The sequence below is a fragment of the Euleptes europaea genome, chromosome 3 (genome assembly GCF_029931775.1).
Source record: "Euleptes europaea isolate rEulEur1 chromosome 3, rEulEur1.hap1, whole genome shotgun sequence".
NCBI lineage: Eukaryota > Metazoa > Chordata > Lepidosauria > Squamata > Sphaerodactylidae > Euleptes > Euleptes europaea.
Window position 1 is genome coordinate 93,926,122 of NC_079314.1, and position 24,572 is coordinate 93,950,693.

General features: G+C 44.7%; 1 protein-coding gene across 1 annotated transcript; it reads right to left on the reverse strand.

Annotated features, from left to right (window-relative positions):
- Positions 1–1,878: 1,878 nt before the first annotated feature.
- RASD2 (RASD family member 2) lies at positions 1,879–15,336 on the reverse strand. The gene is made up of 3 exons (XM_056846170.1): positions 15,288–15,336; positions 5,740–6,019; positions 1,879–2,408 (listed from the first exon to the last, which is right to left on the reverse strand). Exons 2-3 carry the CDS (start codon positions 6,008–6,010, stop codon positions 1,879–1,881), a joined length of 801 nt encoding a protein of 266 aa, XP_056702148.1. The 5' UTR covers positions 6,011–6,019; positions 15,288–15,336.
- Between the last annotated feature and the right edge of the window lie 9,236 nt (positions 15,337–24,572).

Genomic DNA, 24,572 nt, shown 5'->3' on the forward strand with positions numbered 1-24,572 from the left:
CACTACCAAGTCTAAAATCTTTCCCCCTCAGCTATGCACACACACACACACACGCACACGCACACACACACACACACAAAATAATGCACATTCATGTCTGAGGTAATTTTTAAAATGTCTATTTTCAGTGCACACAGTTGCCCCAGCACAACAAGTTTTGTTTTTTAAGCATAAAGCTTCAGGCAGGGGACTTGTAGCTGAGCGTAAGCAAGGATTAGGAAGCGAGTTCATGCTGTTATATTCCACTTCCTTCTTTCAATGGCTCGCCGTTCTGGTGAATAGGCACAAACCTTCGCAGTGTGGCTCAGGTGTATGAAACCCCTTATTCCACTCTGATGATCCTCTGTTATGAGCAGAGAGCTATCCCAGGCTCAAGGGGAAAAGCAGCTGTTGCAAAGGGGGGAGGGATGGGAAATACCACAGATCTACGTCAAGCCACAGATGAAATCTCAAATTGGGTTTTAATGATAAATTGGGTCTCTTCCTGTCCTCCTTCTTTCTCAACAGGAATTCTGTTGTGAAGAAATGAATCAGCTGGACAGGAGGACAGCTAAGTATAGATGTTTTACATTCATGAAATGAAACCCCCAGCATTAGACCCTGGAAGACAGTCACACCCTAAACAAAACTCTGTGCCTTACTATTTGTATGATTAGCTGAGAGAGCCCCTAGGGTCAGAAATTCCTTGTCTATTTGAAAACATTTATACTGGATCCACTTGAAAGCCAGTGGCATGCGTGTTTACTCAGTAATAAGCCTCATCATATTCAACAGGGCTTACTCTCAGGTAAGTCCATTTCCAAATAAACCCGCACTGGATTGCAGTCAGTGTGAAAGCTGGTGTGGAATGCCAGAGACAGTGTGAGAACTGGTGGTGCATATCCACTATGGATATACAACATAATATAGAGCATAATACAGAGTACAGTATGGTTGTCGGAGGCATGTAAGAATGGAGTGTTTATATTATAAAATATCCCAAGGCTATGTAACAGAAAATCATATGAAGCAAAGTCACATGACCCCATAAGGTGTGTCTTTTTTTTTTTTTTACAGTACAACAATTTCAATTACCGTACACATTATCAAACTGGAAAACAGTTGGCGTTTCCAGATTCCACTTGCAGATTAACTCAAATTTCAGTTAAAACAGACAATTTGCCATCTGGTTTTGCCTGGGAAGCAAAAACAAAATGAAAGCTATGATAAAAGTGACATTTGCATTGAGGCTATGAAAAAATTGCCACTGCCACACAAAAGTGCATTTTCCCCCTGACTACCCAACAAACTATACTAAAAAAAACCCCAGACTGACCCACTTATGGACAAATCAGATCCATAAGACGGTGTTACAGAATTGTCTTGGGAGGTGCCATCAGTTCATTGCCCCAAGATAAGAAGATGAATTGTAAGTCTTAGGTCTGAAGAGCCCTGGAAAAAAACGATACACACATTTCCCCTTGTCGGCCATGACTGCATACTATATGATGGGAACTTCGCCAACAGATGCAGGCCAGGTACTGAGCTTTGGCCTTCTTTGTACACCAAGACTTTCCCAGAAGAGAGAAGAACAAACAAGAAAAATAATTACCAAAAAAGATGAAGGACCTAGTCACAGGGTGCTGCATATGGCAGGTACCCCTACCTGGAATCTTCAGGTATTTACAATACTACCCTTTAAATTACTTCTTTATATGAGTAATGTGGTATTGTTCAAGTAAGTTCAAGCATGAGCCTCATGACTGTGATCTTCTGTCACTACTTGGGCCCTGTGAATCCATTAAGGACTTTGTCCCACCGCCCATTTTCTTTAAGGCACTGCACATACACTACATAACACATTCCTTCTGGATGAATGGATGAACCTTTTTTTCTTCTTCATTGGATTGTGCATTTCTCTCTCTCCCTTGTTTGTCCTTCTCTGAGAACTTTGGATTTGATGTATTTCAGGTCACTGTTGACACTGGGCCTGCGAGCAAAGGGGGAGATCATGCCATAGGCATCAGTCTCTTTGACCCTGTGCATCTTAAAGGACTTTTGGTGGAAGGCATCACCATACTGGACAGAGATCTTTCTGTGGAGGGCAGGACTCATCTCGTGCGGCAGCTTGGCCATGCTGAAGAGGACGTAGAACATCTCGTTCACGTTAGTGTTCTTCTTGGCTGAAACTTCAAAGTAAGCACAGTTCTCATCGCTAGAAACGAGTTTCTCGGCTTCATCGGAACGCACCTTGCGATACAGCTCACTGTGATCATTCTTGTTGCCACAGATCACCATGGGAAGATCAGCTGTTTCCTTGGTCTTGTTTTTCAGACAAGATTTGACTTCAAGGATCTGCTTCTGGAGTCTCTTGACCTCATCGAAGGATTCTCTGTTGTCCAAACTGAAGACTAGGATGAAAACATCCCCTGCAATGCATCCACAACAGAAAAAAATGAAATTTTGTTATAGTTTGAGTTAGAAAAGACAATTTAACAGCAACCCTCTATTGTATCTTGAATATTCTATGGTATAATCAAAGCATTCAAATTAGCAAGAATCTGGGTAATAGGAGTTCTATTCACAGATGTTTTGGGAGTCATCAGCATATGTCAGAATCACTGTGTATTTTTATACCAAGTAATTTAGTAAAATAGTGTTATGTTAAATGGCAAGGCTGCTACACTTGTTTTGTGTCAAATCCATCCTCTGCTCTTTTTATTTTTGGGGAGGGATAGAGGGAGTTGTTATCCTATTTCCTCTCTAGTAATTTTCACCTCAATTGAAAATCTTTGCTGGTACATCATATCTCCTGCCTTATCCAGTTAAGTTGCCTTGCCTTTCCCCCTAGTTCAGCCACCCTTGCCTGCTATACTTCCTTTAACATCTTCTGCCCATTTCTTCTCCTCTGATCCCATCCCACTTGGATTCATCTTTCACAGCCTCTCCCCCATATATCAGCCCTGATTCATTACTCCCACGCTTCCAAATACGTCTTTATTGCTAGGTGCTCAATTCTATAGCTTATTTTACAGCCTCTGCACACACCACCCACTCTCCTAGCTCCATTCAATTACCTAGCCTCCATCTGATCAAACCCAGTTCCTAGTTCCTACCTCCACTATTCTGCAGCTTCTAGATATCACATTCCCTAACTTTGCAATGCAGGAAGAAGGCTCATGTGCCTTTAGCTGTTGTATATAAGGGAGAATGTGAGTTGGTGAAGCTTCTCTAACTATATTGTGGTAGGAGAAAGGCCAACTGAGAATTCGATTTTTTATTAGGTAATATTTAAAAAGGTTGGGTGCCATTCCCTCCATGGAATCTGTGCTTCAGAGCTTTCTATTCCATATTCAAGCTTCTACATACATATCTCCCAGCTCCTGATTTGCCCTTTTTAAGCCTTTCCTAGGTCCCACCTTATTTATTTATTGACCACTTCTAGGCAGCAAGCAAACATTTCTTACTGCCCCTTTCACGTGATCATTTGTTTTCTGCCTAGGTAGTTGTGTTCATCCACTACTAATGGGTTGCAAGAAACAGATATGGAAAGTAACGTAATGAAACCCGCCCATCTGCTCTGTTGCTTTCCAATGACCAGTGGTACCAAGAAACGAGCCCTACACCTTGGCTTTATTGCTGGTGCCTGACTTGTCTCCAGTTACATCAAGATTTGGTTGATGCATTTTCTTTACCACCTTCTTTTCTTTTAACAACAGCCTCCAGATTTAGTATTACTGAAGTCATGTGTGTATTGAATGATTTTCTGCCTTCCTTTTTCACTTAACCATTTGGCTTGCAATACACAAATGGACACCCACTAGCACAGGGGTGGGGAACCTTTTTTTCTCCCAAGGGCCATTTGGATATTTATAACATCATTTGCAGGCCATACAAAATTATCAACTGGGCTATTCCTGTCCGCGGGAGGGTGCAGATCACCAGTCTTAGATCCTTCTGAGCTAGAGATCTGCCAGGACCCACGAAGGGCCAGACCAAATGATTTCGCGGGCCTTAAACGGCCCCCGGGTCTGACGTTCCCCACCCCTGCACTAGCAACACACGTTGCTGGGAAACCTTGCCCCATCCAGCATGCAAAAAGAAGTGGCACTTGACTTTAAGACCTATGACTGCTTAGCTCAGAACATCTGAAAAAGAAGCTAGTATGTTTGGACTTTGATGCTGTACAAAAACTCCCCCCCCCCTGTTTTTTCCAATGGAAAGATGCTAGCACATGTTGCAGAAAAATACTGAATCACTAGAAAATTACTGTGCAAGAGAACAGCAATCCACTACCCAACCTCATATGTACACAGGAATAACTGTTGCCTGGAGACTTATCCTCTTTGCTGGTAGGAATCATCCTACAACATTTGTGCACAGGTAAGGAGAGCCAGTGTGGGGGAGTGGTTAAGAGTGGTGGACTCTAATCTAGAGAACCAGGTTCGATTCCTCACTCCTCCACATGAAGCCTGTTGGGTGACCTTGGGCCAGTCACAGTTCTCTCAGAACTCTCTTAGCCTGGCAGAGGCAGGCAATGGCAAACCACCTCTGAAAGTCTCTCCCTTGAAAACCCTATGGGGTTGCCATAAGTCAGCTGTGACTTGATGGCACACAAATGCACCAGGAGATGAAAATGGGGTTCACACAGCTGTTGAAGTTTTTCTGGATGAGATGCAGAGTGCAAATATACCATATAAGTGGTGTAAGTTTTCAATGGGAAATATGTTCCCATCTTGGGTAACTCCATACTCAGATTGCTAATCCCTAACTGCTTGTAGGTTATTATGGCACTTTGAATTGCCCCTCCTTATCCAGCTCAGCCAAGCCCCTAACAATCTGAACATGTTCACTCCACTTATAGTCTCAGGGGATTATTGAGATGTACCCAGTAGAGCTAATCTGGTTTGCTTTGTTGTTCCATGCCCCGTGTAAAAAAGTCTGATGCATAAGGTTGCTCAATGAAAATGACCCACAAATACTGCTAATACTACACAAAGGTGGAGTAAATCTGCCATAGGTATGGTAAAACCAAACACAGAACTATCGCTGACAGAAAGGGCGAAAATGAGGACTCTATAAAGGAAGCCACAGCCCTTGGTTTGCAAGACCTGAGCAAGGCTGTCAGTGATAGGATATTTTGGAGGTCATTCATTCATAGGGTTGCCATGAGTCGGAAGCCACTTGATGACACTTAACCCACACACACATTTACATTATATTAAAGTCTGGCCCAATTGATTTTCAATTAGTTTTCCATTTTGGGCTCTCCGTTTCACCTAATAAATATTTGAGAATCCATAGTTGAGATCTCAAGAGTTATTTCAGGTGCATCTAAGAGTTTGTCTGCACTCACTGGGATTTTTCTACTGCTTTCATCAATTAATTCCTTTGTCTCATTACAAACTGCTCCAGAAACTTCCCCAGGTTTCAATAGCTGCTCGCCATGCAGGTCAGGGCCTTGTTATTCAGGATACATAAAGCCACAGCCTTTGTGGGTGTGTGATGATAGCTGAGGCATAGTTTGGATCTTGGCCTCTCTACCTTGGTTGGCCACCTATTGGAGACTGAACACAGAGTTGTTTTGAGCAAAACCTTGCCTGTTGGTTTCAGCCTTACATAAATGGCCATCCCAAGCACCTTTAGCCTGGGTTTAGGTTGGACTCTTCCTTCCTCCCCTAAGCAGGACTGTAGTTATAGGCAAACTTGACTAGTAGATAACAACCCTAACACAGACACATGCCCATACAGTCTTCTAACCTGTTAGTATGGAAAGTCTCCTCATGGCAGGGAATGGATGATTCCCAGAAGTATCCAGGATGTCTAGCTGATACATGTCACCACGAATGTTGTAGACTTTGCGGTGAAAATCCTCAATGGTGGGCGTATACTGGTCCTCAAAGCGGCCGTTGAGAAAACGCGAGACGATAGAGCTTTTGCCTACCCTGGAGGCTCCCAGCACAACCATGCGGTAAGAGTTCTTGGCTGGAACATTCAAGGTGCAGTTCCCACTGGACATAGTCTTCATCATTGCTTTGAGCTGAATGGACACACACAAAAGAAGAGCTTTTATCATCAACATCAAAAACAGTATCAGTAACAACAGGAGAGAGGTCCCAGAAGTGAAGCGACATAACAGCACGAACAGAAGAGAAACTGATAGCAATGAAAACATACACTGGGACATATCCTCTGGTTTGGATTAACAGGACAAAACTCACTGAGGGCCCAATACATTTCATTTTGAAATCTTCTAGAATGAGATCTGATATTTTCTTACACAGAAAATTCCCTTAGGCATCTTATTCTGAGGAATAACATGTGTTACATGTGCCAAGATTCTGTGTAGGAGAGGAGTGAGTGGATTGCTGTGTATATGGTATATTGGCCTCCCTTTCTGAGGAATAGCTGGTAGAGGAAACACATTGTCCTACGCTGATCCATACCACCCACAGGAGGTAGTTGTAGTTGTGTGAATTGTGTCTATAATAAGCTTTTTAAAAGTGACTTCTCCAGAACGGTCCTACTTACTTTGGTCTAAGAACTGGGATAAAGGGCTTAAGTAGTTACAACCAAATAACTCAAAAATATAAGCAGTAGTACAATTTGCAGCACCAGAGGTGAGTTTTAAAATCTTTGACCTATTTATTTTCTGACTGTGAGGCTAGAAACCTATTTTTTTGAGGGTGTGTGTGTACAGAATCAGCTTCACTACCCAAAAATGTTCTGCCACTAATGTGAACTGGAGGCGGACGGCAACCCTCCTGGCATCCCATAAGGGATTTTACTTTGTTAGGCAAAAATAGTACACAGGTGGCTGTTTTAGTCCATGGAAAAATTCCGAAAATAGCAGCAGTATAACACTGGAAATATTTGGGTTGGTCCTAATAAAAAGTTGTTTTGCTGAAGTCAGCTGTTCAGGGAATGGACTTACACTGCAGGATGATGATGATGATAATGAATGACGAGTGAAACATTGATAGTTCATATACACAAGCCTTTGCCTGCAGTTCCTGCAATTCTTGCAATCCCTGCGCAGAGACTCTTGGGTGAAGTAAAGAATGAGGGAGTCACACTTTCTTACATAAGCAAAGTGTAAGCAAACCAGTTGCTTCCAAGGAGTCTAGAGCAGGGGTGTCAAACATAAGGCCTGGGAGCCGGAGCCGGCCCCTTAAGAGCTCTTATGAATATATGAAGCTGCCTTATACTGAATCAGATCCTTGATCCATCAAAGTCAGCATTGCCTACTCAGACTGGCAGTGGCTCTCCAGGGTCTCAGGAAGGAGTCTTTCACATCACCTACTTGCTAGTCCCTTTAACTGGTGATGCCGGGGATTGAATTTAGGACCTTCTGCATGGCAAGCAGATGTTCTACCACTAAGCTATGGCCCCTCCCCATCCAGCCCACAAGCCAGCCATGGCAACCACTCCTCTACTCTCGATCTCGGCTAGCAAGCCCGCTGCAGGCTCGCCAGAGAAGGCAGCCACCCCCCAGTCCCAAACTGGGCTAGGGAGTCCAGAGCTGGTGAGCCAGCTGAGGCAACCACCCCCACGCTCCCGATCTAGGCTGGCGAGTCATGGCCCGGCCCGACCAAGTGACATTTATGTCATATCTGGCCCTAGGGTTGCCAGGTGACCACCGATGGCAGGCAAACCCCTGTCAATTGTCCCCTCTGCCCGCCAACCACCTGAGGGTCGGCGGGCAAACGTGCATGTGCGCATGCATACCGCGCACTGCACTCCCGTTTTAGAACCAGACGTTCTGCCTCGCGAGGGGCCTTTACCTCTTAGTTTGTGTGGTAAAGGGACGCTTTACCACTCAAACTAAGAGGTAAAGGCCCTTTGCAAGGCGGCACTGCCGGTTCTAAACCGGAAGTGCCGCGCACGCACATGCTTAAACACAAAAGCCCCCCGCCGGAGGAAAAGAGGGACCTGGTAACCCTATCTGGTCCTCATAATAAATGAGTTTAACAACCCTGGTCTAGAGGTTTCAACCACATTTCTTACCCCCTGAACTAGGGTTTCTAGGTCTCTCTTTGCCACCGGCGGGAGGTTTTTGAGGTGGAGCCTGAAGAGGGAGGGGTTTGGGGAGGGGAGGGACTTCAATGCCATAGAGTCCAATGGCCAAAGCGGCCATTTTCTCCTGGTGGACTGATCTCTGTCAGCAGGAGATCAGTTGTAATAGCAGGAGATCTCCAGCTAGTACCTGGCGGTTGGCAACCCTACCCTTAACACTTGGTAGTGACTAAAAGAAGCATAGGCAGGTACATTGTAAGGATATATCACACCAGGGTAGATTTGCTGGGACTTCTTTTGTTTTGGATAAGATCATAATGAAAGACAAACTGAGTACCTAGTGTGCTCTTTATTTAGAAACTGTTTATGTAATATGTTTGTATATATTCTCAGCGGCCAGGCCACTGTTCTATATCTGAACCTGGTCATCCTTCCTTGAGTTTTCTTTGCAGCCTTGCTTCTAAAGATTTTTTTTAAAGAAAGGAAAACTTTAAAACAATCTGATTCATTTTCTGATTTTTGAAAGTATCAACAGAGAAACATTTATTGTGGGGAAAAGAAGCCTCAGGCGCCTCCCTTGAAAAACGTATAAACCGACTCGGTTGACGAGCTTTGTTCTGTAAGCCTGAGTGAGAACAGAACATTTAGTCATGCTTAGTATACTGCTGTACAAAAATATAGGGGGGAAGAAGCCCTGAGGTGATTGGCTGAGAGGCTATTCGGGGATAAATTAGATTCAATCAGCGCATTCTGAATTGATCTAAAGGTACCCTTATATGAAAGTAATTTCCATTGAAATGAATGGGAGCATTTTCAACTGATCGGGGTAGGGGTGGGGGTGGGTCATACAATCATGGATCTGGGGGGGGGAAGTGGCCCTAACAAGAGGAGGTGGCCATTTCAGCTGGAGATTTTAAGCATGATTATGTTGACAGGGTAAGAGAAAGCCAGATCTCTCTCTTTAACTGGCAAGTTCCCCAGTGCAAATCCCACTGAAATGAATGGGAACTGTGTTTAGGCACTATTTTGCTTTTACACATCTTTTTTCCACTAGTTTTTTTTTCCTTATTCACTGATGAGACCAGCATTTTTATCTCTTGCACCAAAATGTTTTGGGTAGGCCCTGATTTGGAAGGGACCAAAAAAGGCTTCCTAGAGGCACCTGGTTGGCCCCTGTCTGAACAGACTGCTGGACTTGATGGGCCTTGGTCTGATCCAGCAGGGCTTTTCTTATGTTCTTATGTAAGGCATCTAGCCTGCCCCCTTGTTGCCAAACCAGAAGTGCATCAGCCAGTGGTCCCAAGAGTTTCCAATTTAGACCACATTGATCCACAATAGGGTTGCCAGGTCCCTCTTCGCCACTGGCAGGAAGTTTTTGAGGCGGAGCCTGAGGAGGGCGGGGTTTGGGGAGGGACTTCAATGCCATAGAGTCTAATTGCCAAAGCGTCCATTGTCTCCAGGTAAACTGATCTCCATCGGCTGGAGGTCAGTTGTAAAAGCAGGAGATCTCCAGCTAGTACCTGGAGGTTGGCCACCCTAATCCACAAGCAGGAAATTGATGTGTGGTACCAACACACCAGGCCATTTTCTTGAGGTAAAGAATCCAGGCAGCCAAAAATACAATGTAAAAGTGCTCCAGGGCTCAAACTAGATTCAACACAGTAATGAGCTCTGTTCTCTAAGCTTGAGCAAGAATAAAATGTTTAGTATAGTGCAGTATAAAAATAAAGGGCAGAAGAAGCCCTGAGGTAATTGGCTGAGAGGCTATTCAGGGGTAAATTAGATTCAAGCAGTGTAGTCTGAATTCAACTAAAGGCTTGCTGAAGACAACTCTCCGGTTAGGGGAAAAAAACAGATTCCTTCTATCCAACAGGTGGGGACTATCTGTACCTGAGGTAACATTTGATGATGATGCCTTCTGTCTGAATCACACACTACGGAGTCCATAGGCTGGGTATGGATTCCCCATCCTGTGTCAGACACGACAGTCAGAAGTATCTTACAGGTTCTCCTCAACTCCCATGTGTGTAGTGCCTGATTTGGATTGGGATATGGTGTGAATGGAGAAGGGGTTTCAAGCCTCCCCCATCTGGTGTCATTTCCCGTTTGCCATGTTCCTGGGGGTGTTCTGTTTCAGCTGTTGGGAAAACCCATGTCTATCCCATGGAACACTTGGGTGTTTATTTCAATGGGCCAAACAGTGCCCCCCCCACCCCTGGACTGATTAAAGCTAGGAAAATGGGGAAAGGGTGAAGTCCCTTCTCCGTGAGCACCGTGATCCCAATCTAAATTGGGCACAGCACATGCGGGAGTTGAGGAGAACTTGCAATTCATGTCTGACTGTCACGTCTGACGCAGGATGAAGACCTAGCCTGTGTACACTGGGTTGTGTGGATTGGTTAAACACTCTCTTTGAATAAAGAGTGAGCCCTTTTGTTTGAGACACTTAATATATTTAGTAAAGGGCTAGGAGAACCATTGTTTTTATAATTTGTTCTTTACTTGCTATTTTGAAAACATGAGCTGAGTAACTCATTTCCCCCTCTTGTTTCCCAAATGCTTAAAGGTAGAGTCCCCTGTGCAAGCACTGGGTCATTACTGACCCATGGGGTGATGTCACATCATGATGTTTATTAGGCAGACTACATTTATGGGGTGGTTTGCCATTGCCTTCCCCAGTCGTCTACACTTTACCCCCAGCAAGGCGGGTACTCATTTTACCGTTCTCAGAAGAATGGAGGGCTGAGTTAACCTTGAGCCAGCTACCTGAAACACACTTCAGTCGGGATCAAACTCAGGTCATGGGCAGAGCTTTGACTGCAGTACTGCAGCATACTGCTCTGCATAACAGGGATCTCTTCCCAAATGCTTCTCGCACAACAAATACACAGTCATCCCAAACCAGCCAGGGACACTGCATAAGGAAGTGACCTTCTACGCAGGTAGCCAATGTGGAGTCAGATACACATCTGCCTTTGCATTGTGATGTTTATTTGGACAGTAATGCCCCATGGCACAGAGTGGTAAGCTGCAGGACTGCAGTCCAACCATCCTTCCGAGGTCGGTAAAATGAGTACCGAGTTTGCTGGGGGTAAAAGGAAAATGACTGGGGAAGGCACTGGCAAACCTCCCCGTAAACAAAGTCTGCCTAGTAAACGTCAGGATGTGACATCACCCCATGAGTCAGGAATGACCTGGTGCTTGCACAGGGGACCGTTACCTTTTGATGAACTAACATATACCTTCATGCAAATGGAGATGTGCATGCCCGTGGAGGGCCACTAGCTATACACAATGAGAACTGGATTGGGGCCAAGGCATGCTCTTTGGGGAAAGTCAAGTGAGGCATGGCAGCCTGTTCCTAAAACGCTTACTTGAAAATAGGTCCCACGGAGTTCAGTGGGTTTATGAAGAACCCTACCGGATCAGCCTACATGATTAGGCTGACATCCTAATCAATAATCTTTCGATTAAAGTAGCTGTTCCACCTAGATGCCCTGACCTGGATGGCCCAGGCTAGCCTGATCTCATCAGATCTCGGAAGCTAAGCAGGGTCAGCCCTGGTTAGTATTTGGATGGGAGGCCACCAAGGAATACCAGGGTTGCTGTGCAGAGGAAGGCACTGGCAAACCACCTCTGTTAGTTTCTTGCCGTGAAAACCCCAAGGGGTCGCCATAAGTTGGCTGCGACTTGAAGGCACTTTATACACACACACACACAGCTGTTCCACTCCCACTGTAAGTGCTTATAACTGAGTGCTTTGGTGCTCTCCAGACTGCAACCACTTATTACTTACAAACAAAGGTCTACAACTGTTCAAGCTTTCAAAAGCAGATCAATCAATTAAGCAACCTGAAATGTCAGTGTTATGTAACATTAGGACGCTGAGAATCTTCCTCTCTATTCCTCTCATCTGCTGTTTGAAAGGAACCCGCAGCAGGTGGGCAGAAGTATTACCACACCTGTCCTCCCACTTGCTAGTCCGTGTACCTCCACGATCTCATTAGCCCAGTGGTCAGGCAGTAAATATAGCTACTCCTTCGGCAAGACTCTGCAGTCATTACGAAAGGTGGAGAAATGGTACAAGCAGGAAATAAGAGCCTTTCTGATCTTCTGGGTGGCAGAGGTAGATCTCAGAGTGGCCTTCAGCATCTCTGGCTGGTAGGTACTTCCTTGAAAGTCTGACTGCAGCAAACCTTTGTTTGCCAACATGCGTATCATATCGATACACTCCTTAGAACCCATTGAACACATGAAGCTGCCTTATACTGAATCCAACCCTTGGTCCATCAAAGTCAGTATTGTCTACTCAGACCGGCACCGGCTCCGGCTCAGGCAGGGGTCTTTCACATCACCTACCTGCCTAGTCCCTTTAACTGGAGATGCTGGGGATTGAACCTGGGACCTTCTGCATGCCAAGCAGGTGCTCTACCACTGAGCCACAGCCCCTCCCCATTGTTGGCAGCATTTCATTGTTGGGTGTATGCTGCGCTGCAAACCCAGCTTTGCCTCTGCAGTGTGTGTGAAATTGCTCTGTAGACGTTCTACAAACTCCCAGATCTTCCAAATACAATTTCCTATCTAAGGAAACTTACTTGGGAGTGCACACTATTAAATTCAGCACTTCTTATTAAAAGTGCTTAGGATCAGTAAGTAATAGCTCGATCCTAAGCAGAGTTGCACCCTTCTAAACTCATTGACTTCAATGGACTCCGAAGGATGTAACTTTGTTTACGCCTGGCCCTGCACTGCAATTAAGACTCAAAACTCTCTAGCGAATTTTGCCTCACTGCATTTTTGTAAGAAGTTTGGCTTTCCTTTTGTCAAAGTATTTTATCCCTGATTTGTCTCCATGCGGAAGGTTTTTGTCCTCATATTAGTAGCCAGAGGATGAATCGTGTGACCTAGACAGCAGACTCTAATGAATCAAAGGTCTGTTTTAAAACTATTATCCAAGAAAAGAAATCATTTCAATTGTAGCGATTAATTGATTAAAGCTTTGTGTACTATCAAAAAGACACCTTTATTCACCCAGTGTTACTGGCCTAAAATCTTGCTCTGTGTACAACACAGAATGTACGCAGTGTACATTCTAGATGCCCTATATAATCTAGATGTCCTATATAATCATGTTCTTGTTAATTTTATATCCCACCTGTCCAGGTTGAGACACTCTAATGTTATGGAAACACTTCAGGTCACTAATAGTATGTTGTATCATTATTAATTATTATTGCCACTTTGAAGTCCAACATAATTTGTGTGTTATGATTCCAAGCTCCTTGTGCTACCTTTCTGGCACTCCCTGCAAATTTGTCTTACAGAGGCACAGTTAAGTTGAATGGCTAATCCAAGGTCGAACATGTCAATAGACTGATGTTGGTAATCATATTCAGATTTTTGTGATTGCTTGCAATCTTCAGACCCTATCCATTGAAGTGCTCTGCCTATTAGATTAATACTTATACGCACACCCATTCAACAAGCAGAGCCATTGTGGTAAGAGGCAGTCAGAGACACAACTTCTCTGTAGGCTATTGAGATTTCCGTTTTATCGTCATTCACCTTAAGATGCCCTTGAGAATCTCATTCCATTTGCCTGGTTATTGAGCTGGAAAAGACTCCTGACCCCTCCATCTGGTTTTGCTTTTTTGGGCTGTGCATGGCAGATTCAGTTCCTTTAGCACTTTAGTTTCTGCTGCCATTATTCTTTTAATTCCCTCCACTCAGATTCTGGAGCAACATGTGGTGCACACTTCAGAACATTTGTCTTTCATGCGCCATGCAGACTCTGCCTTTTCTTAGTGCCCCCCCATTTTGCAGCAGTTTATCTCTGACTCATAAAAATCACCTTTATTGTCTCACCACACATCCTTTGTGTGTGGGGTGTGTATGCGCGGTGCATTGTGAAGATGACTGACAAAGCCTTGACCACCTACTAATTACGAGAAGATCAACAGGAAGAGAGTGAGGGGTGCAGACAAATAAGTATCACTCAAATTGAATTTATACCTCTGCTTTCACGACAATAGAAGTTTTAATGTTAGGTGTGTCAGTTGTCTCTTGCTTGTATCTTTTAGTCCTTGAACTAATTTAGGTCAATATATTAGGCTGTACATAACGGTATTTTGATTGCAGGTACTTTCTTGGGAAGCTTTCATTATTGCTATATGTTTGATCGGGGAAACCGAGGCACACTGAGACTGTGATAATCGTACAGTCAGTGGACCGGTCAGAGGCTGGTTTAATTGCTGGCATGATTAGTAATTGCCAATTTCCCCTCCCCTTTTCTGGAGCACCTCAGCTTTATATTTCATAATCCATCAGAAGAACATGGGGTCCTGAAACATTCTGTTTTTTTTTTTTTCTGGACTTGATGTTTTCCATAGTCTTAGGAGTCAACAGAGATTTCAAATTCCCTGCCGGGTTCTTTTCAAAGTGCCTTGAAATGCACCCTGCCTTACCAGAAAGTTAAGGAAGACATCACAGTTAATACACAAAGAACAAAGCTGATCCAGGTGCAGAGGGAACTGACACCGAGGCAGACAACCTGGACCAAAGCTCTTTGGAGCTGTTTGGTCTCTTTGGCCATTTATGCACGGGAGGTTTTGCCATGGGTTTGCCACTTTCCAGATGCACATTTTCCCCATTCAAATTCTCCAAACTCCAAAATAAGCCCCCATGCAGAGTTTTGAGAATTCGGATGGGGAGAACGTGCATCTAGAGAGCAGCAAACCCAAGGCAAAACCTCCCATGCATAAATGGCCAAATCTTTCCTATGCCCAAATGCTGGATTTCACCCCCTCCGCCTTTGGTCGTCTCCCCTGAGCACTTAAAACCCACAAACTGCGGTCCCCCTGCCTCTAAACACAAGCTCGGTCACTTTAATTATGTCCTGTCCACCTATGCTTAGGTGATTCACAGTGGGTAGCCGTGTTAGTCTGTCTGCAGTAGCAGAAAAGAGCAAGAGTCCAGTAGCACCTTAAAGACTAACACAAATATTTTCTGGCAGGGTACCACATTCTAGCCGTATCTGCAGAAGTGAGCTGTGGCTCACGAAAGCTCGTACCCTGCCAGAAAATATTTTTTTTGTTAGTCTTTAAGGTGCTACTGGACTCTTGCCCTTTTCTACTATGCTTAGGTGGACAGGACAGGAAGACAGACAGACAGAGAGAGAGAAAGAGCCCACCAAATTATGTGCAATGGGCCTTTCCTTGGGTACCCTGTCCTTGAATGCCTTTCCCAATTCACCTAGGCAATTTGTGATCTGGGGGCTGGAGCCCCTGGCTTACCTGTCTTCTCGGGGGAAGGCAAGTCCTGGCTCCTGGCGCACTCAGCAAGGCTGACTTCGAGGAGGGAACCAGCTGCAGCAAACGGCCGCTCCGCGCTCCGGCTGTTCTGCCCAACTCGCCGGCTTCTTGGCTCCCGGACGCGGGACCACAGGGCAGGCAGGCAGGCAGGCAGGCAGGCAGGCAGGCAGCGGCGGCTGCTTTCCCCCCGCGGAGAGCTTCTGCCCGATCAGAAGCGACCCATGGCTCCCAGCTGGCTTCTGGCTCCCGAAGAGGGCTGGGAGATCTCTGCCCGGTGGCTTCGGTGCGCTCCCAAAGAGAGCGGAGAGTCTCCCCCTTAGGCTTGTGCGGATGCTTCTCTTGCAACGTGCGATTCAGACAACTGGAAGAGGGGGGCTCTGGGGCGACATCTATCCATAGAAACCGGGGGGTGCATCTCCCTGACCGATGCCCTTTCCTGCGCAACGCCCGGGGGGTGGGTCAGGGCAAGGGGATGCAGAGGGCTGGAAGGGTCTCTTTCTCTCTCTCTCTCTCTCTTAAAGAAGAAACCTCAAACCAGAAACGTGAAAGCCGCCCTTCGACGCTCCTTGCAAAAACAAGCACGGGAGATAAACCCAGAGAGTTTGTTTCAATGTGTTTGAGCCCCAAAGGGGGAGTTCTGCATCTTTTGTACACCCCTTTCTCTCTCTCTCACTCACTGCGTCTCTGCCTCTCTCCCAGCAACGGGTCAGTTCCAGTTCCCTTTTGTAGAACTCCTTAAATTGTCTCCCTGTCACTCTCTGTCGCTGGCAATTTAACAAGGGGGTGGGGTCTTGTGGAAGAGGAGGAGGGGACTCCAAACAAAGTGGTTTCCCTTAACTGATCGGGACTGTATTGTTTTCCATATAACCCAAAAAGATAGGTGCCAAAGGGCCGGGTTAGGACAGGGCTGTTGTATTCAAGCTTGCAAACACATATGGAGTGAGGGCAAGGACAAGAGAGTACAACGATCCCTTCCTTAGTTTATACCGTAAAAATTCACAAACCTTTCAAAAAAGGGAATATAACTCCCCCCCCCACCCACAATTTTCCATTCCCCAGGCAGGCAAACAGACTGGAAAAACCTATTAGGAACATTCTGCCTTGCTGCAGTTCTCTCTTTTGAGACAGAACATCTTCCGGCTGCAATATTTTGCAGCTGTTTTTACGATTTTCACTGCAGGCTGGCTCAATCTCATAAAAAGCTGAATTAGATGGAGGATAGTAAATGGCTTGGGACTTCATTTCCTGTGCTACCATCCCTCTGAGAAATCCACCCTTACTCAGGGCTATTTAAAGACCGGATGTTGATCTCATAATACAAGAAGACCCTGCCTGTATTTCATCTCTAACCGTACTGTCTCTGGCTCTCCTCCTCTTTAGCCACTTGGATAACTTAACCACTTTCTCAGCACTCCTACCCACAACACTGCAACATGTATATTTTCCCCTCTGCATTGTGCAGGGGGTTGTACTAGATGACCCTGGTGATCCCTTCCAATTCTATGTGCCCCTTTTAGCAGCTCATCTCATCACTTGTTGCTCAATGGGTGGCTCCAGCTCACAGGAGACCTCTATGATGTACCATGGTGAAGATATGAGTCGCTGGTTTCCTCTCATAAGGCTGCTTCACTTGATGTGCATGTAACATGGAGGGGCTTTCTTATGCCAGTTGCTTGCCTACAATCTTGGGGAAAGATACTATATGTGTACATGTGCTATACATGAGTACATCTCTGGGGAAGACATGTACAGCTGAGTGGTTTCTGTCATCTCCTTGAATTTGAAATTCCAAGGAGGTGAGCCTATTTATTATCCATGGTATATCCTAGATTTCCAACATTTAGGTCTTCAAGACAGGTTGCAGATGAGTTTGGGACAAGCTTTGTTTGCCTCAGCGCAAGTAGGTTTCAACATATAGCTCTTCCACCATACAACAATTCAACAGACTTCCACACCCTGTACTTGATTCCATGCCAGAGGGCTCATATCTTGACCATGTGGGCAGGACCAAGGCCACTTGTCCTCAGGACCAGCTTTGTCCAACTTCATCTGGGCTGAAGGGCTGGTGGTCAGGAATGCTCCTGCGCCACAGTTTTCTTTACAGATTACTGGCAGGTGGCAGTTAGAATTAATAGAGAATGAACAGTTGGTGGAATGCATTTGTCAATGGGTGGTTCTGACTGACCTGGTCTCCATTATAAATATGTGGGAAGTCTGCACTTTTCCACCTCCCGGCAGGGAAATGTGAAAAACCCCAGATCCAATAAGAAGAAAGTAGAGCCAATTGGGTGAGATGTTTAGGGTTCTAGACTGAGACTTAGGAGACCTAGGTTCAAGTCACCTCTTGGTCCATGAAGCTCAGTGAGGGACCTTGGCCCATTCCATTCATTATCAGCCTAATCAAGGGTGGATCTGAGGATAAAATAAAAAAGGGAGAACTAGGGATTGTACCCTGAACTCCATGAGGAAGGGTAGGATTTTTAAAAAAAATGTAATAGTAAATAAGTGAAGTTGCAGGTCCCCAGCACTTCAGCCGGTAACCAATTTCCCAGAAAGCTGATGCTGGGGAGGACCCAGAGTGTGGGCTTCTTCAATGTTCTCTGGGTTCCTCACATTACCCCAGGAGTGAGGGTAATACCAGAGCATGGTAATACCAGTATAAAATTATTCAGAATCTACTTATTGGGCTGTCTGTCTACTAGGCAAAGCCATCCAGACCACAGTGTGCCAAATGGAGAGAGAACTTGTGCACTTCAAAAAGGTATTAGTAGTTCCCGATTACTCAGTCAAGGATGCCAAATCATTCATGATGGGGATTACAAAATAACCCCAGTACACATGAACACACGAAGCTGCCTTATACTGAATCAGACCCTTGGTCCATCAAAGTCAGTATTGTCTACTCAGACCGGCAGTAGCTCTCCAGGGTCTCAGGCCTGGAGGTCTTTCACATCACCTACTCGCCCAGTCCCTTTAACTGGAGATGCCGGGGATTGAACCTTGGACCTTCTGCATGCCAAGCAAATGCTCTACCACTGCGCCACAGCCCCTCCCCTTATCTTTGGCTGTTTGGGTAACTGTGAATTTCTCCCCCCCCCCCCACACACACACAGACTATTTTAAACTGGGACAGGGATCAGTTAGTATTGGGAATCTACATTATGTTTGTGGCAAAATCAAGGCATAGTAACTTTTATGTCTGGTCTTATAGACAGTGGCCAAACCACGTCACACAACTCATTCACTGTTAAGTTCTGTTGAAATCAATGAGCCTGATTAGTCATCCTTCATTTGTCTCAGAGATTACAATGAGATTTAAGCATGGCTTTCTCTGGTTTGGGGCTGTCAGGCACAAAAAGAGTAGACTAAGAGAACAATCCGGAAAGGGTCTACTCGGACGTAAACCCCATGTTATTCAATGGGGCTTACTCCCAGGAAAGTGTCTTTAGGAGTGAAGTACAATTGCCTTAAAAGGAACTAAGTGGGATAAGATTTCAGTGTGAGCTCTAAATGAGTTTTTTATTCCACAAGAGGCAGCCTATAAAAATCCATACAGTTTATTATAATTTAAAATGAAACCACTTCAGCTCTTTAACTACCTCCCACCCTGTGTTGTTTATAGATCCTGTGAACTGAGTGTTCATCCCTGAACACTTAGAATGCTTATGGTAATTAAGATTATCCGCCTCCAGGTAACACCTGGAGATCTCTCACTATTTTAGTTGATCCCCAGATGACCAAGATCGGTTCCCCTGGAGAGCATGGCTGCTTTGGAGGCACTGTGTCCTGCTGAAATTCCCCTCCCCTCCCCAAACTCTGCCCTCCCCAGGCTCTGCTTCCAAATCTCCAGGAATCTCCTAACCTAGAGATGGCAACCTTAATTTGACCCCACATATATATAGGAAGGGGTCAAATTAAGGTTGCCATGCCATCTCTGCGTTGGACCCTGGCTAGTATTTGGATGGGAGAGCTTCAAGGAATACCGGAGTCATGACTAGGGTTGCCAGCTCCAGGTTGGGAAATACCTGGAGATTTTTGGGGTGGCGCCTGAGGAGGGTGGGGTTTGGGGATGGACTTCAATGCCATACAGTCCAGTGGCCAAAGCGGCCGTTTTCTCCAAGTGAACTCATCTCTATCGGCTGGAGATCAGTTGTAATAGCAGGAGATCTCCAGCTAGTACCTGGAGGTTGGCAACCCTAGTCATGACACAGAGGCAGGCAATGGCTAGCCCCCTCCCAATGTCTCTTGTGTTGAAAACCCTATGGGGCTGCCATGAATCAGCTGTGACTTGATGGCAAAAAAAAGAGAGAGAAAGAGTGTAGATTTTGATTTTGTACTTGTTTTACTGACAGTTTAGGGATGGAGCCAGGGACTAAGTGTCCAAACAAATGGCTTAAAAATTGAGAAAAGGCACATACATATCCAGCCTTGTCCTTAATTAGCAGCGTGAGCACAGATGTCGTTTACGCTGGGAAAGATATCAAAGATAGTGTGAAGGTACAGCTATCCTCTATCACTTCCTTTACTGCAGGCCTTTCCTGTGATGCCGGTGCAGAGAAAAAGAAACTTAAGACCACAACCATCTGGTGTCTGTTGGTGGCCTAAGCAGGTGTTTCCACAGAGAGATTTGCTAATGAGGGAAGAGAGGGGAGCAGAAAGGGAAGCAGTCGGAGGGCATACAGTGACGTGTGAGAACAGTGTTTGTGTGTTATGTAGTCATGTTATATCACGAAACTGGAATTAAGGTACTGCTACTCGGTCAAGGCCTTGATCTGGATGGCCCAGGCTAGCCTGATCTCATCAGATCTTGGCTGTTAAGTAGAGTTGGCCTGGTTAGTATTTAGGTGGGAGACCGCCAAGGAATACCGGGTTGCAACGTGGAGGCAGGCAATGGCAAACCACTTCTTTTTGTATCTTGCCTTGAAAACTATATGGGATCATCATAAGTTAGGTGCAACTTCATGGCACTTTCCGCCACAACCACTCAGTCAAGAAAGGGCTCTGTTTGTATTCAGTGTGGGTCTGATTTTTGGTTGGGTAGATTTTCTGCGCAGAAGCAAATTGGGCCTATTACTGCTGCAAAAATAATAATAATAATTTTTATGTCTGGAGCATGGCTCTATGGGATAAAGAATTTTATGAACAGATTGATGGAGTAGCTATGGGAAGTTCTCTCAGTCCAGTAATAGCAAACTTTTACATGGAATATTTTGAAAAGACAGCATTAGAATCGGCACCTTACAAACCTACAGTCTGGTTCAGGTTCGTAGATGATACATTTACTATTTGGAGCCATGGTGAAGAAAAATTAATGGACTTTCTAAACCATCTCAATAATATCCATCCAAACATTCAGTTTACCATGGAAAAGGAAATTGAGGGTACACTCCCATTTCTTGATACCCTTGTCATCCGTAAAACAAACTTTCAGTTAGGTCACAAGGTCTACCGGAAACCAACTCACACAGATCGCTACTTACACAAAAACTCCAATCACCACCCCCGACAGAAAAGAGGAATAATCAAAACATTAATGGACCGTGCAAGACGGATCTGTGAACCACAGTTTCTCAAGGAAGAAATTAATCATCTAAATCACGCACTGCTAGCAAACGGCTATTCCAGAAATGAAATCAGAAGGGCCATTAAACCAAACAAAACTCAGAAAACTCAGGAAAAACAGTCTGCCATAGGAAAGGAATTCTTGCCATTTATTAAAGGAGTCACTAATAGGATGGAGAAACTTTTGAAAAAACATAACCTGCAAACAGTGTTTAAACCCACCAAGAAAATACAACAGATGCTACGATCAGCAAAAGACAAAAGAGACCCCCTCACCTCTGCAGGAGTATATCGTATACCTTGCAGCTGTGGAGAAGTTTACATCGGGACCACACAACGCAGCATACAAACAAGGATAAAAGAACATGAAAGATACTGCAGACTTGGCCAACCTGAGAAATCAGCAGTGGCTGAACATGGATTGACACAAACAGGACACAGGGTCTTATTCCAAGACACTGAAAGACTGGACAATTCTACCAACTATTTTGTCAGATTGCACAGAGAAGCCATTGAAATTCATAAACATCAGCACAACTTTAACAGAAAAGAGGAGAGTTTAAGAATGAATAAGGCTTGGCTTCCTGTCCTGAAAACTTCCAGACTAACAAAGACTACAGTCCACAATAGCCATGCGGATTAGCTTTGGATTTCACACATTAACAGATCAGGATACAATAGTTCCATATTAACATACCACACCCTCATTAGCACATTATCTTGATACTTACAGGACAATGATTAGCACATTACCTTTGATACTTTTTGCAGGACAATGATTCAGCTCAAACCCAACTCCTTTCTGACTATATATTACTCTTCCTACACACTTGACACTGAGAGACACTGTCCTTCAGTGTTACTCCTCTGAAGATGCCTGCCACAGCTGCTGGCGAAACGTCAGGAAAGAAAATACCAAGACCATGGTCACACAGCCCGGATAACCTACAAGAACCAGGGAAGTGCAATGTTTCTTAGTTCAAGAACACACAGACCTTGGGGCGGGGGGGGGGGGGGAACAGAGCTAGAAAGCGAGGTTAGGACTCACTACTGTTCTGCTTGTGTTCCTTTGACCCTAGACGGCTATTCTCAAGGATACTTCCTTCCGACTGACACCCCCTTTTCTTTGTCTAACCTCCATAGGAGTAAGATGTGCTCCTCTGTATCTCTATCCATCCTAGCATAGACAGATAGTTTACTCTTTCCAATCCAGTACAAAGTTCCTTATAAGTAAGGACTTCTTTACTAAAGCAAAAGGCCTCCTGGGAACACAATTCCTGAGCAGCAGCAAAATTCTGCTGTGGAACCAAAGACTATCCAACTGGTATGTGGTATGAGCTAAAAATTGTTATGGATCTTTCAAGGCACGGCTCAGACTCCCTGACCCTGCACAGAAAGCTGTTGCTACTACTACCAGCTGCTGTTGCTGAGCATGTCATGCGCCCCTGGTTCTCACCTTTGTAGATGAATGTGCTCTCCTGTTTTTGATTGGGGGTACAGGGTCCATTTTGTGGCCCTTATCCAGCTGTTCATCAACCATCTTAAGCATCAGTAAAGCAGCAGTAAAGTCTTGAGGAGCTTAGAGACTAACAAGTTTATCATAGGATCCACCTTCTAGGTCTACAGGCCATTTCATCAGATGTGTGTATGAAAGCTTATGTTACAATCAACCTCATTTGTTTTTGCTGCAACAGATTAATTCAGTTATCCTTATAGAATCTAGTGTCTTGAAAACACGTATGATATAGTGGTTGGAGTCTTGGACTTAAATGTGGGAGACGCAGGTTTTGAACGCCCCCTCCCTCCATTCTCCCATGAAATTCACTGGATGGTTTTTGGGCTAATCATTCTCTCAGCCCAATTTTTCTCACAGTGCTACTGTTGTGAACATAAAATACTGTAAGTTGCTTTGGGTTCCAACTGGAGAAAAAAATGTGGGACATAACTACATAAACAGATAATTGTATCAAACTGAAATTTTGTACTGGTTGCAAGAGTGGCTGATTCATGCAATGCATTTTTCATCCACACAAGAGGCCCTGACCTTTCTTGGCTACACAACCAAATAATTTAGGTGACTGTGACAGCTCAAGCAGTAATGGAAGTTGCTCTTCATCATATCTGCTTGTTTACGCATTACACGTGTCCATATAGTATCTGGTGAAGGTAGAGATTGCTGACAAAATCCATATTGATCATCCTGCACTTTGGCTTGTGTCTTGCTGGATGGTTGTTCTTGCAACCACTTCATGAATAGCTGCCACTGACTCCACAGGTGCAAAGAAGGGATGAATTGCAAGGAAGTCCATGCTTGGCAAACAGGTCATTTTAATTACCCAAACATGACTTCATTGGGGCCAAGAAATTTTACTATGTAAAGTGTAGCAGAGATTGATGGCACAATGAGGCCTAGACTGGAGTAACTTCGTATAGGATTGCATTGTCAATCTGTTATTGTTGGATTCGGAGGCTGGTCCTGATCTTCTGGCTATATCAACAAATATATGTGTTGTCAAACCAATGAAAAATTAATAGAAAATGAAAAAGAAGGAAGAATGGAACGAAATGCAGATGTCTGCTCCCTGAACCCAGTAGGTCGATGGCCATGAGAATGACGCAGATCTGGATTTCCACACAAACACAGCTCTGACAGGGAAACAGGAAAGAAGGAAGTTAGGGAAGAAATGCTAAGCAGAGCTACTCAGAAGTAACTTTTATTCAGTGGGGCTTACCATCAGGAAAGCTTACCGCAAAGCTTACAGAACATCGTTTGAAAATATCTCAAGCAAAATGGAGGAAGTTGAGGTCTGAGAGAAAGCAGAGGCAAAACAGCCTGGAAATGAGCTGGGAGGCATGAAAAATGTATGACCCAAACCTTCATAACAATGCAGCTCTCGGCAGTGCATGTAATGTTGACTCTGGCAGGTAGTTCTATTTTGGTCTCCATTACGATGCGTCTCCTTATAGCCCAGGCACTTCCAGCTGCTGATGGATCAACTGGGACAACATAAACACATCTGTGTGCCGGCTCTCCATCTGGCTTGTCAAATGGACCAAGTAGGGCAGCAACAGACAATTTACAAAATGCTATCTTGTGCTCTTCTTTAAAAAAAAAAAAATGCTGCACCACCCCCAATCGTGCTTCCACAACAGAGAGGATAAATAGTTTAACTGTCTGTTCCTTCCATGGACATCACAGTGTAGTTTCTGGTCAGAGAGTAATTCAAAGCCTCTGCATTGGTACTTGAAGATGATGTTTCAATAGTTGTTGGTGTACATCTGAGAAATAATCCTTTAATTACCTTCTTTAGATTTCTCACTGCAACTACCGTCTTAGGCTTGACTTAAATGTGATGTTGTGTGTGGCAAAAGTATTTTCCTGTGGGACTTCACAGCCACGTGGTGTCTTGTATAAACTGGCCAGCCTGCCTGTACAGAGCACCTATGTGAGCTGAGTAGCTGCTTTGCAAGGGTAGTGTAGCAGGTCAGGTCAAACGAGAACCTATGCAAGCGATCACTCCCATGGGCAAGTTCTTTTGCTTCAGCCACTGTCTCGTTTAAACCAGGCTTTAGACTAGTTTCAGGTTTTTAAAGAACACTGTAAGAACCTTCACCCCTTATTTTCCAGGAGTCTTTGAAAACCACATGCGCATTAAGGCTTACTGAAGTCTGAAATGTGAAATTTCTGAAAACACTATAGAGAAT

Excerpts from the sequence above, each read along its gene's own strand:
- RASD2 (XM_056846170.1), bottom strand. The coding sequence starts at position 6,010 with ATGATGAAGACTATGTCCAGTGGGAACTGCACCTTGAATGTTCCAGCC. Across the intron at positions 2,409-5,739 it reads GAGACTTTCCATACTAACAG|GGGATGTTTTCATCCTAGTC; the intron begins GTTAGAAGACTG and ends GATGCATTGCAG.